Genomic DNA, 19112 nt, shown 5'->3' with positions numbered 1-19112 from the left:
CGTTGTCCTCGGAGGAGGGTAGCGGCCATTCTGGAGAGAAGGCAACGACTGTTGTCACTGAAGACCGCCACGGTGCGGTCCATCAAGTCACTTCTCGGCATGATGTCCTCTTGCATCTACCTTATCCGGCTCTGCAGGTTAATAATGCAACCTCTTCAGGCGTTCAGGACGCTCGCTGGGTTCAGGTGTCGTGAAGCTTCGCAGATAAGATCCTGCTCCATGAGAAGTTCTGTCGGGTGATACAATGGTAGGGTGTTCACTCCAAGGTCGCCCGGGGCACAGGGTTCCAAAGCCCCCCGTACCAGAAGACATTCACCACTGATGCTTCCCTGGATGGCTGGGGGAGGCCACACCAGACATCGGCACGCCAGAGGCCTGTGGCAGGCGGAGAAGGATCTTCACATCAATATCATGGAGCAGCTGCGGGCAGTTTTCTGGGCCCTCAAGTCATTCCTTCCGTCTCAGAAGGGCAAAGTGGTGAGGATCTTTACGGACAACACCACCACGATGTGCGACATCAGGAAGCAGGATGGCATTCGATCCCCAGCACTCTACAAAGAGGCGCCGGACTTGTGGCACTGGGCCGTCGGACAAGAGATGTTCTTCATCCCCTTTCACCTGGCGGAAGTCAAGAACACCTTTGCTGACTCGTGGCAGGAACGCAACTCCCTGCTGAGGGAGTGGGAACTTCGGCAGGACCGCATGGACTGCATCTTCATCAAGTGGGGCAGGCCCAGATTGATATGTTTATGACGGTGGCAAATTCCAAATGCCAGAAGTTTGCCAGCAGGTTCCACCAACCGGAGAGCATGGGGGGCATTTGCCCATGGTAAGCCCTGTTATTGTACGCGTTCCCGCGGTTCCCTCTCCTGCGTCGAGTCATCAATCAACTCAAACAGTGCTGAGGCAGGATGATAATCGCCCCGGCATGGCGGATGCAGATTTAGTACCCGGACCTTCTCAGCCTGTCTGCGTCGGCTCAGGACTAGCTTTCGGTGTTCGTGGATCTGCTCACCAGAGAAACTTGCACAATCCTGCATCAGGACCCAGGATTGTTGAACCTGAGGGCTTGGCTCCTGCAGCCCTAGAGTTTGGAGGATACAAGATGCCAGCGGACTGCAGGGAAGTCCTTGCCAAGGCCAGAGCAGCGTCACCTCTTAAGTGCTACGGTCAGTAGTGGAAGTGTTTCGCAACATGGTGCCGATCGCAGAAGATAACCCCTCTAAGGGTCACAGCCTTCGGATTCTTCCATACTTGTCCTTGGCCAAGATGAGAAGGGCACACGCCACTCTCAAGGTGTGAGTCTCAAAGAATAGACAAGTAGTAAGATGTCTATCTGGCGGCTATCTCCTGCTACACCCGGTCTCCAGGAAGATCTTCGCTTTGGTCCCACCGTCTCGTCCAAGAGTTCTGAGTTCCTCGAAGGACTGTTTGGATCTTTCCTGCTGTTGCAGGCTCCTGCCCCGGCGTAGTAACTCAACATGGTGCTGACGAGGCTTATGGGGGTCCCCTTCGAGCCTTTGCATCAGGCCCCTCTCATGTTCCTCTTGTGGAAAACTGTCTTCCCTTGTGGCCGGCACCTCTGCCCAGAGGGTGGGTGAGATCCAGGGCCTATCCTGCAAACATATTTGACGTTCCACGAATCGAAGGTGGTGCTATGGACGCACCCCTCCTTCATGCCGAAGGTTAACTATTGTTATCCAGCATAGGTCTGACATGCGAACCCTCCCTCCTACCCTTCTGCGGCTCTTCCTGGTCATACTGCCACCTTGCGTGCTTACCAAATCTGAAGTTGGCTGCCAGAGGAGTGGCTTAGGGAAGAGGACTGTCATTGGTTAGGGGCAATATGACTCGGGCGACAGTGATTGGTTTAGAGCAGAAATACATTTTGTAAATGAAATTTAACTAGTTTGTTTTTTTTACCGATGATTCCCAGCTTGATGGCGGGGATTATTCATGAGCATGTGCATCCATGCCAGACCCATGCTTGTGAACAATAATTAAAGGTAAATAAAATGTTCCTTTTCCTGACCACCTGCGAGGAGAGTGAGGGATCTGCTGGATTCTTCACATAAAACACAGAGAACGGAGTTCTAAAAGTCACAGCAAATAAGAATGAATGAGGGGGAAAAAGGCTCCTCTCATTCAGGATAGAAACGGAACAATTCAGAGGTCCTGAAAAAAGTGCTGGGAGTCTCACTAGAAGAGGGTGTTAAGCATACAACTGATAAATCTCCCTAACAGATCGCCACCCCAAAGAACGGTGCCTGGTCCTCAAGGTCATAAAAGGAAAAGTACTACTGCAGGAGGTCCCGGTCTACAGGTTGTCCTTTCAAGCGCCATTATTCTTCCTCCTCGAAGAGGAGTCTCTACTGCAAGGATTCTCCTCAGGATCAAGCTTCATAGGTACCTTTCCCCACCCAATGGTCTACACAGGAGGAATGCAAGTGTTCATGCTTAACATGCTTGCATCTTTGCCAAGCCTACTGCTTCAATGCTGGCGGCCATGACCCAGTTGGTGCATTCCACGACACTTGGACGAGCCAGCAGAGACTGACGGGTTGCTCGGCTGTTCACATTTGGGCCTGACAAGATCCGTTTTGTGACCTGTTGTGTAAGATTTTCATAGCAATGATGAATCTTCGTGACCTGTGTCAACCCAGACCTTTTTTGCTTTACTGGTGGATTATTTTCCCTACACCTCAGTGAGTGGGACCCTTTTTCCACAGAGTCTTTTACTCTTTGTAGGGGTGTCATTTTTAAGACTCTCCAGTGTCTTTTTAATATTATCCTCTTTGACAACTGTTTGCACATACTGCCTATTGTTAATGTGGGGGGGCCTTGGGACTTCCCCTTTTAGCTTTCTTTGGCTATCCTTGGGGGAACTAGTTTCCAAGGATGGAAAGGATATTTTATGCTCTGTAAACTTTATTTAAGTGAGACCAGCACCCCCCACCTTATGGGGAGTGCTGAAGGGAGATGCAATGTAAATCCTTTCTCATTTTAACTGTAACATTTCTGTTAATGGGGCAAGCTTACCTTTTAATGGCTGGTGGCAGTGAGCCTTTTTACTAATTCGCTGCACCTTTACCGTGAGCTGCTTCCACAGCCCTGGTAAAGCGGTAAAGGCACCCATTGCATTGGTGCTCGTTTTACCAAAATGACCTTTTTTTTTTTTCTCTCCATTTGTGTTCCTTGTCCTTTCTTGTTTTTTTTTTCCCCCTGACTTCCAGCGTTGGAAAATCTTTTGTCAATTTTAGGTTTGGCGGGAGACCTTGGTCAATCCCGCAAAGGCACCAGTATGTTTGTGAAGTCAGGAAGCGAGGAAAGAGTCCAAAACACTGCAGCCCTTTGTCTTCACCCTGAATGTGAGAATCCAGTTCTAACTGGGAGGCTGGCTGTCCTGAAAAGAGTGCCAACACCCCAAGTTTGAGTGTTGCATGGCTGTTTGGTTGGCTGGGTTCCTGCATAAAAGTCTGATCCTGGAAGCTGAAGAGGTAGTCGACCACTGGAGCTGAAACTGAAGAATAAGATTAAGAAGCGAAGACCGTAGAGATTTCCAGCAATGGGAGAGCCTGCTGTGAAACCAGAGCCTGCTGTAACGCTTCCAATCGACCTGGTGATCCCAGAAAGGATGGCCCAGACCCAGAGAGTGGTAAAATCCCTTTGACTCAAGAAGACCTGAATTTTGAGCCATCGCACGTCGTGCTTCGACCTTGCAGGCTGCAATACCCTAAAACCCTGGGACAGCGGGTCATTGTGCAGTGCATGGTATTCCGCGTCTTGCTGAAAAGTTGGCGGCATTCTGCTGCGCCTCTAGAGGCATGAATCAAGGCTGTAATGTCCCTGTTTGCAACCTCTTGTTCTGTGCTGATTAAACCATGTGAGGATCTTCTTGCCTAGAACCTTCCTCTTGATCCCTGCTGCAAAAGTCCTTCCAGTGTCCCATTTTCTGTCTTCATGATAAAGGAATTCAACAACTGGGTTTTTGGCCGCAGATCTTGAAGTCTTCCTGCTGACCCTCTTCCAACGTGCGAAGGTACTGTGTTGGCTGGGTTGTTTACTTAACTAAAGCCTTTGTGATTTCTGTAAAGCTTTGGTTTGTTCTTGTGATTGAGAGCACTCTCACCCAGTTCAGCCAGTCCCACTGCTGGAATACTCAGAGGGTGTCTTCTCGAAAGTCCCTGGATCCTCAACTAACTTTAAAGTGAAATACTTACTTGTTTGAACAGTCTTTCTTAGGATCTCTGACTTTTGCTACTTCTGTGCATTACTGGACTGTCTGTTGGATCTAATGCGCCCCTTCTTCCACTGAGAACACTCTTGCTCTAAGAATAAGGGAAAGACTTTCTAAGGATTGGGCCTGTTGTCTAGAAAAGAGAACAAGTGTTTAAAAGTGTACTTACTTGTAAATAAGTTGGTTGGTAACTACAACTCAGAGTGAACAGTTGGAAATGTTCTTACTTAACTTGAATGTATGTTTTGCCATTGCTAGGAAAGATGTCTTTACTGCACCTTTCCTTCCATATTTATGGAACCCCCAAACTGTTTGCTTTTATTTTTAATACTGACTTGCTCTTTTGGCAGTGCAGTGACGCCTTAAGCTTCACTGCACTGGCTTTTGCTCTTATGTTATGGGGGAAACTGGCATGTCATTCAGGCTGTCAGTACTGGGAAACATGGTTTCCCTTAGTTGTGTTGCTGTCTTACTACGTTTAGTTACTTTTGTATAACTTGTGGTAACTTTTGATAATTGTACAATGCAGCTTACATTGCAGTACAATGGGGTCACTTTTTGTTTTGCCCAAGACTAATACCCTGAGGATTTTTGGTTGCTCTAGGTATTCTAAAAGCACAAGCTGAAGGCAGCAGTGACTTTTTTGGGACATTTCATTTTAGCCTTACTGCGGTTAGCTTATAACTGTGGCTACTCTTCAAACGGGGCCGTGCCTTGAGATCTTTTCGCTTGTCCTTTTGCCATCTTGTGCTTTACCCTTCTTCCTGGCTGGTGAGGCCAGGATCATACTTATAGGTACTTCCAGTGCCTGGGAAAGCAGAAGCTTTTGGTGGGCTACTGCAGGGCTGTGTGTGTTTGCTGGCAGGATGTGGGCTGGGACAGTCTAGTCCTCATTGTGTCATATGCATGAGTGTTCCCGCCAGTCGTCCAGATTGGACCACTGCTGGGGGGTGGGTGTGTGTGTGTGTGTGTGTGTGTGTGTGTGTGTGTGTGTGCGCGCGCTAGTCCTGTTATTGGCTAGTGAGGGCAGCTGCTCTGACCTGACTTTTAGGATAAGAAGACCACCCCTGCACCCATTCCTCAGAGATCCTGGAGAAACCTGAAGGAGCCAAGACTTCTATCCAGCGGTGAGACCTGCGAAGAAACCGGAGACCATTCGGAATGAGGACTGGCTACCAGCTTCTGCAGCTGTCCCGGTGGATCCCAGTCTTGCTGAAGATCTTCAGCAGTTCTGTGAAGGAGTGGTGACCCTGGAGTGGAAGAAACATTCATTCCAGACGCCTGCTCAGTACCCTGCAAAGAAGTGCCTTAATTCCTTTAATGTTTGTTAAGCATTATCCAGTCCGAGCTATGATATCTCAGGAGCAGGGTGGAAAGGAGATATATGGATTAAAATGCATACATTTGAATAGCTAATACAACAAAATAGCTCCTACTTTTCTATCACCTGTTGATGTATTTGCTATTCATTTTTGTAGTGTGTGCTGTTCATGTATAGCTGTGAATTAACTACAAAGATGTATTTACAGGAATGTAGCTGTCCAAATGCTTTTGTATTGGTAATAGCCATTTTCTTTTCTGGGCAGAACTGGGAAACTTTAGCCAACCGGATCAGCTAAGTCCGGGTGCACTCTCCAACCGGTCATCCTCTCCTTCCTCCACCACAACAGCTGCTGCTACTGAATTCTCTGTTGGGGACCCTGAGGATGATGATGGTATGAAGCATCTACAGCAGGTAAGAGGTAGTGCATTTTCCTTTTAATATGTAAAGCCTTCTGCAGCACAATGTTTAAGGCAGTTTGTGAATGGACATTCTTTATTTGAAAACGGGTATTATTTTAATTGTTTATTGGTTAAACAAGTCAATCAACCTTAAAAATATATAACAAACTTTCAATAATGCAATTTCCATATACAACTCGGGATAAAATACATAAATGCACAGAATTGTGCAAAGTTAGTGCCATTCAAAACTGTGCAAGCGTGCAAATATCTGATCTTAAAAGATGTTAGAACTGTTTTTCTATACTCTGGTCTGGTCGACAGATGCACAGAAGGACAACCTATATTGTGGCAGGGACAGCTCTAGGAGCTGGAGCCAAACCTGTTCAAGGTAGCAATGCAAGTGGTCTAGACCAAGTGTCAGCTTGTAAGGGGTCCACAATGAGCACACAGTGCAATGGTCAAGGAGCACACTTAGACAAACAGGTATTGTTAGGGTTAATTCTCAGAAATGTGCTAATTCCCTACACCTTAGAGGCCTCCAGCAACTTTGCTGTATTTTGCGGACTTGTTTTTTTTTACCTGGAGAGAGTGAGACCCTTTTTCCTACACACACTCATGCATTTTAATGTGCATTTTACCTCTGTAAACTCCATAGGCATCTTTTACATTGTTTCACACAGCATCTTCAGTGCAGTGGTACAGGGAAGTCTTTCAGATTTCCCAAGGTTTAAATACCTTTTGTGGGATAAACTGTTTCCCAGAGCAGTAAAGTGAAATTGACGTTACTTAACATTGTAACTTGCTAGACCTAGCACACAATATCTTACTATAGAGTGCTGGAGGGGTTACTTAGTATCCCCTATGTCTAGATGCTCATGTAACATTTTTGTTACCCTTTCCTCACAGAATGGCTGGTGGCAGTGATTTTGTTTTACACTGCCATGGTTTGCATTTACCACAGCGTCCACAGCTCCGGCAAAGCAAACCGCGGGAGCCATCTTTTTCAAAATGCTGCAGAGCCATCTTTGACAAAATGGTCCCCGGTCGTCTTTTTTTGCCATGTTTGTGGAAAGGCCCAGGCACCACGATGCAGGCATGTGGCATGCAGCTCAACAAGATGGTCGCTCGTCTGACACAACCCCGTTTGGGGCGTAGGCAGGGGATAGTGTCCAGGTGGGACTGTTCTTCACCAGGTACGTGGTCTACCATTTATCCTTCTACGTCACAGGGCAGATACCCTCTGCAACTAGCTAGGCAGAGTACGCACATGCCCCAGAAGCCACCAGCTACTCTGTCAATGCCACCTGCCACCCCACCAGCCTTTGAGGACCAGTTTTTAGTTAATTGTTTTTTTTTTATTTTATAGAAGTTCCTCACGCTGATGAGGTCCCCCAGGTGGGCTCCATCCTTTGGGACGTGATCAGGGACATGCTACCTCCAGTCCCTCCTCCAGCACCCATAGTCATTCCTCCTATGTCTCCGGTACCTCAGGCCCCTGTGCAGCCACAGCAGCCCACGCCAGGTCCTTTGAAGCCTGACAACCCTGCCTCCTACAGTTCAGGCGGTTGCACACTGCCCACACTGCAGCCTACGGCTCCCAACACTCCTCCACCGGCGCCAGTCAGACACCCTGGTGGACACTGTTAGGCAAGAGACCTCCTTGTAATAGGAACCCAACCTTTGGTATAAGTCTGTGCTACACAGGTTAGTAGCGTGATAGAGCAGCCAGGCTTATCTCAAGAAGGGTCAATGTGAGCTGTAGGGGAGTTGAACTGAGATTCACAGTGACAAGTATTCAAATAAACTCTTACACACAAGGTTTCTTGCATAAACAATTATTAATTCATCAGTCAGAGTAAGCCTTCTTCCAAAGGGAGCAATATAACAGTAACACTCAAATATATTCACAAAATACTCACTCTTAATATCACTAGATCAGCGAGTACCCTTTTGGGATGGCCCACATACACAACCTACACCCTCAGGTGACTTCAATAGCTAGGGTACTGGGGACATTAATATATCACTGTTGTATTTTGAATCATTTAGGAGTAAGTCAAAGGAACATGTTATTAGAACATACAAGAGACCACACATATTCTTAAGCAGGCAAATACTTTCATGTCCCCCAGTCATTCAGTGGAACAGGCTAAGCCAAAGTCTATATGAGCTGAAGCACTTCTTTGCAGCCAAGGAAGAAGTCTTTGAAGAAAAAGAAGAATCAATGTAGGGTCACAAGCTGTTGTGAGTAGTAGAAGATGCAAGCAACTCTACAGCAAGCGGTAAGTTCTCTCTGTTAGGGAGAATTCTCAGAAATGTGCTGATTTCCTTTCACCTTAGCGTCCCCCATCAACTTTGCTGGATTTTGAGGACTTGTATTTTACCTGGAGAATGTGTGAGCCTTTTGCCCCCTCTCTCAGGTATTTTGATGTGTTTTACTCTAGTGTTCTTTGGTTATGGAGTTTTAGATAACCCCATAGGCATCTTTTTATTGTTGTCGCACAGCACTTTTAGTGCAGTGGCACAGGAGTGTCCTTTGGACTCCCCACGGTTTAAGTACCTTCTCTGGGATGAACTACTGTTCCCCAGATAATGTAAAGTTAAATTGACTTTAGTAGTCTTTTTAAATTCATAGACCCAGCGCAAACTATCTTCCTATAGAGTTCTGGAGGGGTTACTTAGTATCCCCTGTGTCTAAACACTCTTGTAGCTCTCAGAAGCTACCCTTTCCTATTGAAATGGCAGGTGGTAGTGGTTTTATAACCAACTACCATGATGTTTCCCGACTGCGAACACTGGTAGCTAAAAATCAGGGCCACCATGTTTTTCAATATGGCGCCCAAAACCTCTCTGTAAAAACCGACTCAGTCATCTTTTTTTCACTGTTTCTTTGTGGAAAGGTCCTTCTGGTGTTTAACTCTGTCAGGCACTCAGAAAACTGAAGCTGAAGGATCCTGGAGGAGTGAAGCTGGTCCTCCAGACCCCCTAAGCCTGCCAGCCCAACAATCCTGATTCCATAAAACTATTGGACCGGCAAAACGAAGGGGAATGGAGAAAACAATAATTCAGGAACTCCTACTGCTGCACTTCTGTCTGTCTTCAATGGAATGTCTTTGGTGTATAACAGTAGAGAACAAAGGCAATCTTTTTAAATATATATTCTAAGTCTCTTCACATGACTTAACTTTTCTGAAAAAAATACTAATCTAGTTACCTGTAGCCTAAGCTTGGTAGTCATTAGGCTGATTCTTTGTATCTTTGAAAATGGACTGTTGACCACTGTAAATGCTTTTCTTCACCAATATTGTAGTGTTGAAATCCAAAAGAACTTCTTAAAGTCTTTTCACTTTTAAACTCTTCCTTAGCACACGAAATGATTGTCCTTAAATACATTTCCAAAAAGATTTACTGCTATTCAAAAGGTCTTTTGAAAACTTAGAAAATAAACTTAGAATAAAGTTCTTCTGGTTTAAATACCTGGCGCTGCATCTGAAGCTTAATATTCTGATCTGCTTTCCGAAATAACAAAAATCGGAGGAAAAGTACCCTCAAAATTAACTTCTTTTTACTTCAGAGTCTCTCGTAATAAATGTTATGGAAAAAACAAAAATCTATGTAATCCAAGATGGCCGCCACGACGCACGCACTACGTATACCAAAATGGCCATGACGCACGCACAATGCTGAAGGGTTCTTTTCTCTAATAGCACGCGCATAAACAAACTGCAAGATACGCGCTGCTTGAAACTCGCGTCTCGCGCCCGTATAGATTTACAAAATAGTAATAAAGAAATGTTAAAGAAGTTAGTAACACGGCGAACCAGAACCGCACGCCCTATTAATGATTATTAATAAAAATACGCAAGAAATTGAAGTTAAAAAAATATCAATTTACAAAATGTACAGTTCAAAATTACAGTTCCAAAAACTTAGTTGATAAAAATGAATTTCTTGTATCCTTTACTAAATAATCACTGGAAGTCCAAATTCACTTAGCTTAGTCTTTTTCTTGAAAACAGGATACTCAGCTGCACTGCAAATAGAATCTCTTGAGTATTTTCTTTCTTCAGCTGCTGTTTAAAAACTATGACTGGGTATTTACTTAAAAAGGTGAAAGCTAAATATTTAGTAGTCTACAACTTTTAACATGAAAACTAATACTTTATTTACTGGAGCTTAACTAAACATGACCTACTCCGGTAGAAACTTTAATGAAAGACAGTTTCGAACTATAATGAACATTCCAAATGACAACACAATGCTGACTTCTGTAATCTAAACCAATCACTGCGGGAAAAGTGTTCCACCATCTTGGCTTGGGAGAATTTCATCTTTCTAAGTGAAAATTAGTTAAGGGAAGATGAACAAACTTTAAAATGAAATTACTACACTCAAACCAGAGTTAATCTAATACTTAACCAAACCTCCTCTTCTAGTTCTCCAGAAATGTCTGAAACGCCCGAATATCCTAGGACCCCTGCAAATGTGAGGTACATAAAGTGAAAACCTGACAAACTCTGCGCGCCAAACCAGGTTTGGTCCCTTTGTTCGATGCCTTTGGCAGGCTTCAGGACTGAAGTCCGCCCATGGCGCCTGAGTGTCTGGGATGGGCAGGAAGTGAGGGAGGTGCCTGAAACTCCCTGTGCTTGGTATCCTAGGAGACAGAAATGCACTCTGTGGTGATTGGCTGCCTGACTGTCCGGCATGGACAACCACCCTGTTGGGTGAGTAACTGCTAGGCTGGAATGAATAGGAGAAAACTGTTTAAAAGGCAAGTCTTTAGGACTGGAAGGCAGAGTCGACCACTGGAACGAAAGAACCGAAGATGAGCTGGAAGAGGACTGCTGCAACCACTGGACCGTTGGTTTGCCCGGTGAAGACCTGCTGCAACCCCGAATTGCCAGATCTCCAATCGACAGAGAAGCGCCTTCAAGGACGGCTTCTTCCTTTGAGTTGGTGGGACCAATCAACTCGGCAAATGCCTGAATATCATTCTCGTAGCTGGTTAAAGTTAACCAGGGGGAAGGACACCAATTTGTGTTTGGAAGCCACAGCTACTTGAGCTGAAGTGACACCATTTAGTTTCATCCGACGACGATGCAGTGCAGGATTCCCCCGACGTCCTCCCTCTTGTGCTCACGACTAAGGCTCAGGAACAGCGAGACCTTCAGGACCTGCCAGCAACCAACGTCTTCAACTGCATCTTTTTGCTCCACTTTAAGGTACTGTGCCATCCGGTTGAGAGATCCTAACTCTCGCGGTTGAAGTTCGTGAAACTTTCCCAACTCACAGGCCTAATCAACTTGTGACCCAGCATATCTTTCTTTACCATCTGAACTACTGCTAAAAACTTTTACGAAGACTTCTCCATTTGTACCAGAACTAAGGGTACTGCCTGCAATTCTGCCTAACAATCTCAGATTTTTACAGTACCTTTTGTATTGAAGAAAAAGTGCAGCATGTGACTTCTGTTCCTGAGCAGGTCTGCAGATCTCACTGTTCCTGGGCCTCAGTCGTGGGGACAAGAGGGAGGACTTCTGGGGACACCTGCACTGCAATCGGACGGTCACCGCTCGCAACCGGCAATCTTGAAACAAGCGGCTGTTCAGTGTTTCAGCTCCTCGTGTCTACCGCAAATAGCAACACTGTGGTTCCTGACTGTTGAGATGGACTTTCCTTGCTTCTGGGGTACCACACTCTGTTGAGGGGGCTCATGTTCGATCACTCATGCTTTCTGGAGCTCTTGGCCATCTAAAAAGCAACACACACAATTTGTTGTTCCTCTCCGTGGCGTTTCGGTTTCCAGCAGCAGCTCTGTAGAAAGTCATCCAGCTCCGAGAGAATGTCCAGTTGCCATACTTTTGAGTTGATTGGTCCCTTAACTCAAGGGCAGAAGTTGTCCTTGCAGCGGCTTCTCGGTCGATACAAATTTGGAGTTTCAGCACAGCAGCAGGGCTTCACCGGGCAAACCAACGGTTCAGGAGTAGCAGCAGGTGTCCTTTTCAAGTTCTTCTTCTGTTTCTTCGTCCAGTGGTCGACTTGGCCTTACAAGCCAAAAGCCTTCTCTTTTATTCAGTTCTCTCCCATTCATTCCAGGTTAGCTGTCAGTCACCCAGCAGGGTGGCTATCCTTGCCGGACAGTCAGCCGGCCAATCACTGCAGAGTGCATTTGGGTCTCCTAAGAGACTAAGCTCAGGGAGTTTTGAGCACCTCCCTCACTTCCTGCCCACCCCAGACACCCTGGATCCAGAGGCAGGCTTCACTCGTGAATCCCGCCAAAGGCAAAGCGAACAAAGGGACCAAACCTGGTTTGGCGCGCAGAGTAAATCTCAAGAAGGACCTTTCCATAAAGAAATGCTGAAAAAAGACCGGGACCATTTTGACAAAAATTGCTCCTTTGGGTGCTTTCCTGCAGTTGCGAACAGAGCCCTCAGTAAATGCACACCACAGTAGTTTAAAAGTAAAACACTGCCACCAGCCATTCAGTGACAGAAGGATAACATAAACATGTTACATGCTAGACAAATGGGATAATAAGTAACCCCTCCAGCATCCTATGGTAAGATAGTGTGTGCTGGGTCTAGAAAGTTACAAATGTAAGTAAAGTAAATTTCAATTTACTGCTCTGGAAACCAATAGTATATCCCAGAGAAGGTATTTAAACCTTGGGAAATCTGAAAACTTCACTGTACCACTGCACTGAAGGTGCTGTGTGACACAATGTAAAAGATGATGCCTATAGAGTTTCAGACTCCACAACCAAAAGAAACAGTGTGTTAAAAAATCACATTAAAATACTTGAGAGGGTGGGTAATAAGCATCTCACTCTCTCCAGGTTAAAAAAAATCAAGTCCTCAAAATCCAGCAAAATTGCTGGGGGTCTCTAGGTGGAGGGAACTAGCACATTTCTGAGAATTCTCCCCAACAGACACCGATGAGGAGTACCATGACACCCCCTTGTCAGCCAAGGCCTTCCATGATAGACTTGCAGGTTTGGCTGAATGCTTTGAGCTTCCACAACCCAAGGTTGAACAACCTGAGGCGGGGGTCCTGGTCGAAGTCCTTACTCCGCGTCCCGGGGATTCCGATGCAGAAGTATGTTGTTGCCTTGGCCAAAAAGGATGGCTGAAACCCCATTCTGTGTCCCACCAAAAGGTGCCTCGAAACCAAGTACAGGCAGTTGGACAGGGATAGACTCTTGTAGGCACACCCTCTGCCACTCACCTCCGATTGCAGCAGCTTCCATATACTCAAAGCCTCAGTCTTCCTCGGCCTCCTCGTTTACTTGGCTCTGCTAGGCAAGGAAGAGAAGATCTTGGAGGCATATGGAAAGAAGTTCTATTCCAACGCCTCGCTTCACCTTAGCCAGTCTGATGCGGATGCCATGCTCACAGCCATTAACCAGAGGCTTTGGAAGGAAATAGCTGACTTCCTTCTGGAACTTCTCTCGCGCAGTCAGGCTCGCTTCAGGGCGGGGCTGGCAGAAGAAAAGATGGTGGCTCAAGACGACATTGAGTCCACAGTGGCGCATATTGACACCTCAAGCCGGGCCATCTGCATCACCACGGACATGAAGACTTCTTGGCTGTGGGCTTCCAAGTACAACCCGGACGTCCAGGAGGGCATATTGGACCGTCCATTTGAGGGTAACAACCTCTTTCATTCCACCACCGTTGAGGAACTGGATAAGAAAAAATAGTTCCCAGACTGCAAAATCCTTATCCATCCTCAGGAAGTCCATTCCCAAGACGTACAGTCAAATGCACCAGCGTTCCGACAAGGGTCGGGCCGTTTGCGGTTTCCGGGGCTTCCAAGAATGCCGATCCAGGTAGCCAGACTGCTCTGAATCAGCACCGCCGCAAACAGCGTAAGGTGGGGATTAAGGGCTTTTTTTCAGTCCTCCTCCTCAGCCTCAGAGGGGAAAAAAGGCATGACACTCTCCTCCGGGTCCACGTGTCTCTGGTGGGGGAGGTGAGCAGGCTGGGCTTCCATGCACAAAATTGGCACGCAAAGTTTGCGAATCCCTGGATCCTTTCAGTAGTGTCCACGGGGTACCGCCTACCGGTTCCTCCCTCTCCTCTCACCTCCGCTACCACAGATTGGGACAGCAACTCTGTTGGTGGAAATTTGATCGCTCGTAGAGAGCCAGGCAGCGGAAGAAGTCCCAGCCTCCCAGCGGGGTATGGACTTCGACTCAAGGATTTTCACCATACACAAGAACCAGGCTGTCCTAAGAGTTATGTTGGACATTTCTCCAGCATTGGGTCTTTCATAGATTCAGATGCTTGAATATTCCCTGTCATCAGACTGGGAATCCTCAGTGAAAAAAATAATTATTAAATTTGTTTTAATATACATATATTGCTACATAGAAATGCATGTACATAGTCCATTATGACCATCCAGAAATGTCACATTTGCAGGTCTTTTTCCACTAAGACCCTTCAAGACAGACATAGAAGACATCTTCTGCATTTGGAAGCCAGAGGACTTTCTTCTGATGAGGAATCTGCCAAGACAGCGTCTGTTCACTCCAGCAAATCATCCGAGAGGCAAACTTCTAAAAGAAGGGCCTCTTAAGTGGGAAGGACTTCTCTCCCACTCCCAGAAGCTGGAAATTATACCTTTGCTACCTCCCCTGGACTCAACAAGCCATAAGATGAAGCATTCTGCGGCAAAACTCTCCAAAGGTAAGGAGGAGTTTTAAAAAAAAACAGGGGTGGTTGGGGGAGGCAGTCTTCCACGGAGAAGCCGTCTACGAGCGGCAGTAAGGATAGAGGCCGTCGTCCACCAAGCCGTCGACGAAACCCTTGACGACCACCACGCGAAAAACCATAGTCCACGACTAAGTCCTCGTCGGCGAGTTTGTCATCCATGAAGCAATTGTCGACGAAGGAAGCTTATCACTTGTCCACAAAGCACTCGTCGACGGATAAGGGCAAGCTACCATCCACGGAACCGCCATTGACGAGGCCGTCATCGACTAAGGAATCTTCGACCACGGCTCCGTCAACGGCACAGCGAGATTGTATACTGACAGAAGACAAAGGGCCCAAAACGCCCCTCGCTGATGCCACTGTTACGCCATCCAATGAAGACGGTCATCCTGAGTTTGTGGAAGCTCCGCCTCAGTTTGTAGAAGCTCTTGAACCATTGGGAGCACAATTTTCTGATGCTTGTTCATCTGCTTAGAATCACATGTTGTGCATATGGTCCGACATCCAGTGGTAACCGTGGAGTATTGCATCTTGTCTTTCGGGGGCCGGAAAGGGGACGTCAGCATAGGCGTGTCTGTAACACTATCCCTATCGTGACGTGTAGTGTACCCAAAATCCCTCCCACGCCGAGGTCCTTCAGATTGTTACAGAAGAGACATTGTTTATCTTATATCGACTTGTCGGTTGTTTCCCCTTTGTCACTTCGGTCACAAGAACATCTTCAACGAAGACTGCAGGGGATTCGTCTAGGGTGGTGGGATTCGGCCCCTAAGATCCGGCAGGTGGAATTTCCATGTGGTCGGGCCCCTGGCCGACCTTTACAGTAGGGAGAGTGGGGGTCAGGGTGGCCGTATTTTCGGTATGTCTATCCTCCTTTCCCCTCTTAACCCTTTTGGTCTGGTCATCTTCCCCTTAGGCTATGGAAAGGACTCCTTTTAGGTTCTGCCCCAAGTGTAGGGTCAGATCTACTTGGAAGGACGAACACAGGACTTGCAACGCCTGTCTCCCCGTAGATCACAGCGAAAAGCGGTGTGCAGCCTGTAAACTCCTTCGGCCTAAGACTCGTAAGGAGCATTGTGTAAAGCAGTGGGCCGCGTACGGTATATTGCGGGTGGAACCCCCTTCCCCCACCGCCACACCCGCTGAGTGAATGGGGCACCTCAGATGATCAAACATCTGTTGCGGATGTGATAGACCTCGAGGCGGACACTTCTAGGTCCGACACGCCCATCCCCGACCCTTTAAGGCCTGACTCTTGTCTCGTTTCAGGGACAACACCCGGTGACAGAGGCGTACAAATGCATCTCACTAAGCATACAACCCCTACACCGGTTTCGACGACCTTGTCTTAAAAGGTGAGGGCGCCAACAGGGCCGTCGAAAATTTCGACTGTTTCCTCGGATCGCCCAGATCCAAAGCCTTCCCCGCTTCCGCAGCAGCGTCTTGCGACTGGGCAATCTAAAACAAGTAAGGGTGCTACTCCAAAAACTTCACACGTCGACTAGGCCTCTAGTCGAAAAACCGACTGCTAGGCCCTCTAACGCCGCGGAAGGTAATAGACCTACCGAAAGACCATCAGAGCAATTATCTCAGGCCGATTCGGCACTTATCGAAGACCGCATCGAGAGGATTACGGCAGAGGTGGGTTTTATCCAGGTCCCGCCTAAAATCATGGGGCAAGCAGCGGAAAAATCTTCAGATGCGGTTTGGGGCACACATTCTCACGATACTTATGAAGATAGCCAAGAGCCTCTTTACGACACCCTAAGACTCTTTTCGGCGCCGTAGGGTAGAAGACAAAGTTTTTCCACCCGTGGGCCCGTCTGGGTCTTCCAAATGGACTAGAGAAAAATTTGAAGGGGGTATGGATGGGCTGGAGAGAATTGTCAGTTTTTCTGATCCTCTATCCCCGAAAAGGTCTTGTGGAGGGCCTAACCTTCAATTTTCTTCTCACTATCAAGATCAACCTTCTGTCTCATTCCAGCATGAAGTCATTGTCCACATGGACACCTTTATGGACATTTACAATGAAGAGGAAGAAGCTTCATTCCTACAGAATTATGAAGAGGAACAGCAGGGTGCCACAGACAATTGGGAAGAAATCCAGCAAGAGGGAACGGACCCATGGACACTGCCACATCAGGATCTGGAAACTGTTTTGTGTTTGGATTCCCCTCCGTCCATCCTGGCTCGTCAGGCCTCACCTGTAGATGACCACATGTCCTTCAACTTTGTGTTGAAGAAGGCAGCAGAACATTTTCAGATCTCTACTCAAGAGGCTGTGCTGGAGCAGGATTTTGTAGAGGACATCCTTACGGAAAAACCTCCAACTAGCCAAGCCATTCCACTCCTTAATTCTATCAAGAGAAGGCTGGCTCCTTCCTTGTTATCACCAGCTCAAACCTGGGCAGTGAATCCAAGAGTGGAAAAATTTGTTTGGACTGTCTCCTTCCGACCCTCTATACATTAGAGGGCAGGCCATCCCCCACTCTCTGGTAGTGACTACCACCAGATAAAAGGGCAGGGGTACCCATTGCCACAGGGGAGGCACCTTTGGAAAAGGAATCCAAGAGGCTCTATGCTCTAGGCAAACGAGTCACCTCGGCTGCCGCATACACTATGCGGATAGCAAATAATACCACGCTATTGGCAAGTTATGCTGACGCTCAGTGGAACCTGCTTCGGGTAGGCCTCCAAGAGGTTCCAGAACCTGTCAAATCCAAACTTTTCTCTATTGTAGTCGAGGGAAGACACGTGAACCAAAATGTGATTAAAAACACCCTGGACACGACTGAAACAGCAGGCAGGTCTCTGGCCCAAGGGACCCTACTAAAAAGACGTGCTTGGCTGCGTAGTTTAGGGTTTAAACCTGCAACGCAAGCCTCTCATCAAAAAGCCTATTGAGGAAGCTAACCTCTTGGGAAAGCGGTTGATGAGGCCTTGGAAACAGCCAAGAAAGAGCATGAGACTCTTAAGTCTGCAACAGATCACACAAAGACCTTCCCCCTAGAGAGATAACTCTCGGCGGTCCTTTCAGGGGCAGTCCCATGTAGGTCAAAATGACTATGGCACGGGGAATTTCAACACAGGACAAACTTCAGGAAGCCCTGTATACTACTCTCCAAGGGGTCAGCGAAGTGGCAAAAGCGGAGGTAGAGGCCCTAATGCTAGAGGAGCCGCAGCCTCTGGTCAAAAATGACCACCAGATCCAGGTCCCCTCCCATGTCACCCCGGTCGGGGGCGGTTAACATCTTTCCTCACGGCATGGGAGGGGATAACGTCAGACCAGTGTGTCATAAAGACGGTCGCCCACGAGTACTGTGTGAAATTCGCACGACATCCACAATTCAGACCCTCGCGCTCCCGGCGCCTTTCACCGGACCATCTGGAGATCCTAAATCAAGACGTGGAAGCGCTGCTGGGAAACAACGCCATAGAAGACGTCAAGACCTGCACCCAGCAGACCAGTTCATAAAACCCCAGATGTTTTGCATGGTAACACTAAAAGTGATCCCACTGCTGAAACAGGGACTGCATGGCAACATTGGACATGAAAGATGCATACGTTCATATTTCAATGTTGCCAGCACACAGGACATTTCTAAGGTTCATGATAGAGGACAGGCATTACCAATTCAAGGTACTCCCCTTCGCATTGCCTCTGCGCCAAGGGTGTTTACCAAGGTCCTGGCAGTGGCTGCAGCACAACTGTGCAGACTATCTGTCCCAGGTTACCCTTACCTCGGCGAATGGCTCATCACAGTGGACTCGTACAACACATGTTTTTCCAACAGCCAAAAACCAGTAGATCTTCTCTTCAGTCTGGGTTTCTCAATCAACGAGAAGAAATCCAGTCTAGTCCCCAGTCAAACAAAACCATTTCTGGGAGCTCTACTTCAGACGGAAGACGGTCTCGTCTTCCCCTCCGAGAGGGTTCAGATTCCACAATATGTAGCCGGGAGGTGATGGTGCGCAAGGCCATGCGCTTGCTAGGAATGATGGCGTAGTGCATGTACTTGGTTCCCCATGCGCGGCTGAGCATGCGTCCCATGCAATAGTGGCTCAACAGCCAGTGGTGTCGGGCCAGCTGACAATGTGAAGATCTGGTATTTCTCGTCAGCCCTCGTTCTCTTTGCAGTGGTGGTCAAGAGAAAACCTCTTGAAAGGGAAAACCTTTACCACTCCTGCAGTGGAAGCCACTCTCACGACAGATGCATCTCTCACGGGGCGGGAGGGGGGCGGCCTCACCTGCTTCAGAAGACAGCACACAGTGTGTGGTTCCCTCAAGTAGCTTCCAACCATATAAACTTACTGGAGCTATTAGCGGTGTTGAAGGCATTGAAGGCCTTTCAGATGCAACTGCAAGGGAAGACAGTGCTGATTCTAACAGGCAGCACTACAGCCATGTGTTACCTGAACAAACAGGGGACACT

The 19112-nt window shown here is 47.4% G+C and overlaps 1 protein-coding gene across 4 annotated transcripts in view; it reads left to right on the top strand.

The window, feature by feature from the left end:
• GIGYF1 (GRB10 interacting GYF protein 1) overlaps positions 1-19112 on the top strand; it is a 1784248-nt gene that overhangs the window by 833029 nt on the left and 932107 nt on the right. For all 4 annotated transcript variants that reach the window (XM_069645982.1, XM_069645992.1, XM_069646001.1 and 1 more), the window contains one exon: positions 5824-5972. In XM_069645982.1, the coding sequence (XP_069502083.1) occupies positions 5824-5972 (149 nt within the window). The remainder of the gene's footprint in view (positions 1-5823; positions 5973-19112) is intronic.

This window comes from Ambystoma mexicanum, chromosome 1p (genome assembly GCF_040938575.1).
Source record: "Ambystoma mexicanum isolate Mex_15411 chromosome 1p, UKY_AmexF1_1, whole genome shotgun sequence".
Taxonomy (NCBI): domain Eukaryota; kingdom Metazoa; phylum Chordata; class Amphibia; order Caudata; family Ambystomatidae; genus Ambystoma; species Ambystoma mexicanum.
Note: the sequence above shows the minus strand (reverse complement) of the source record. Positions and strands in the feature narration are given on the sequence as shown.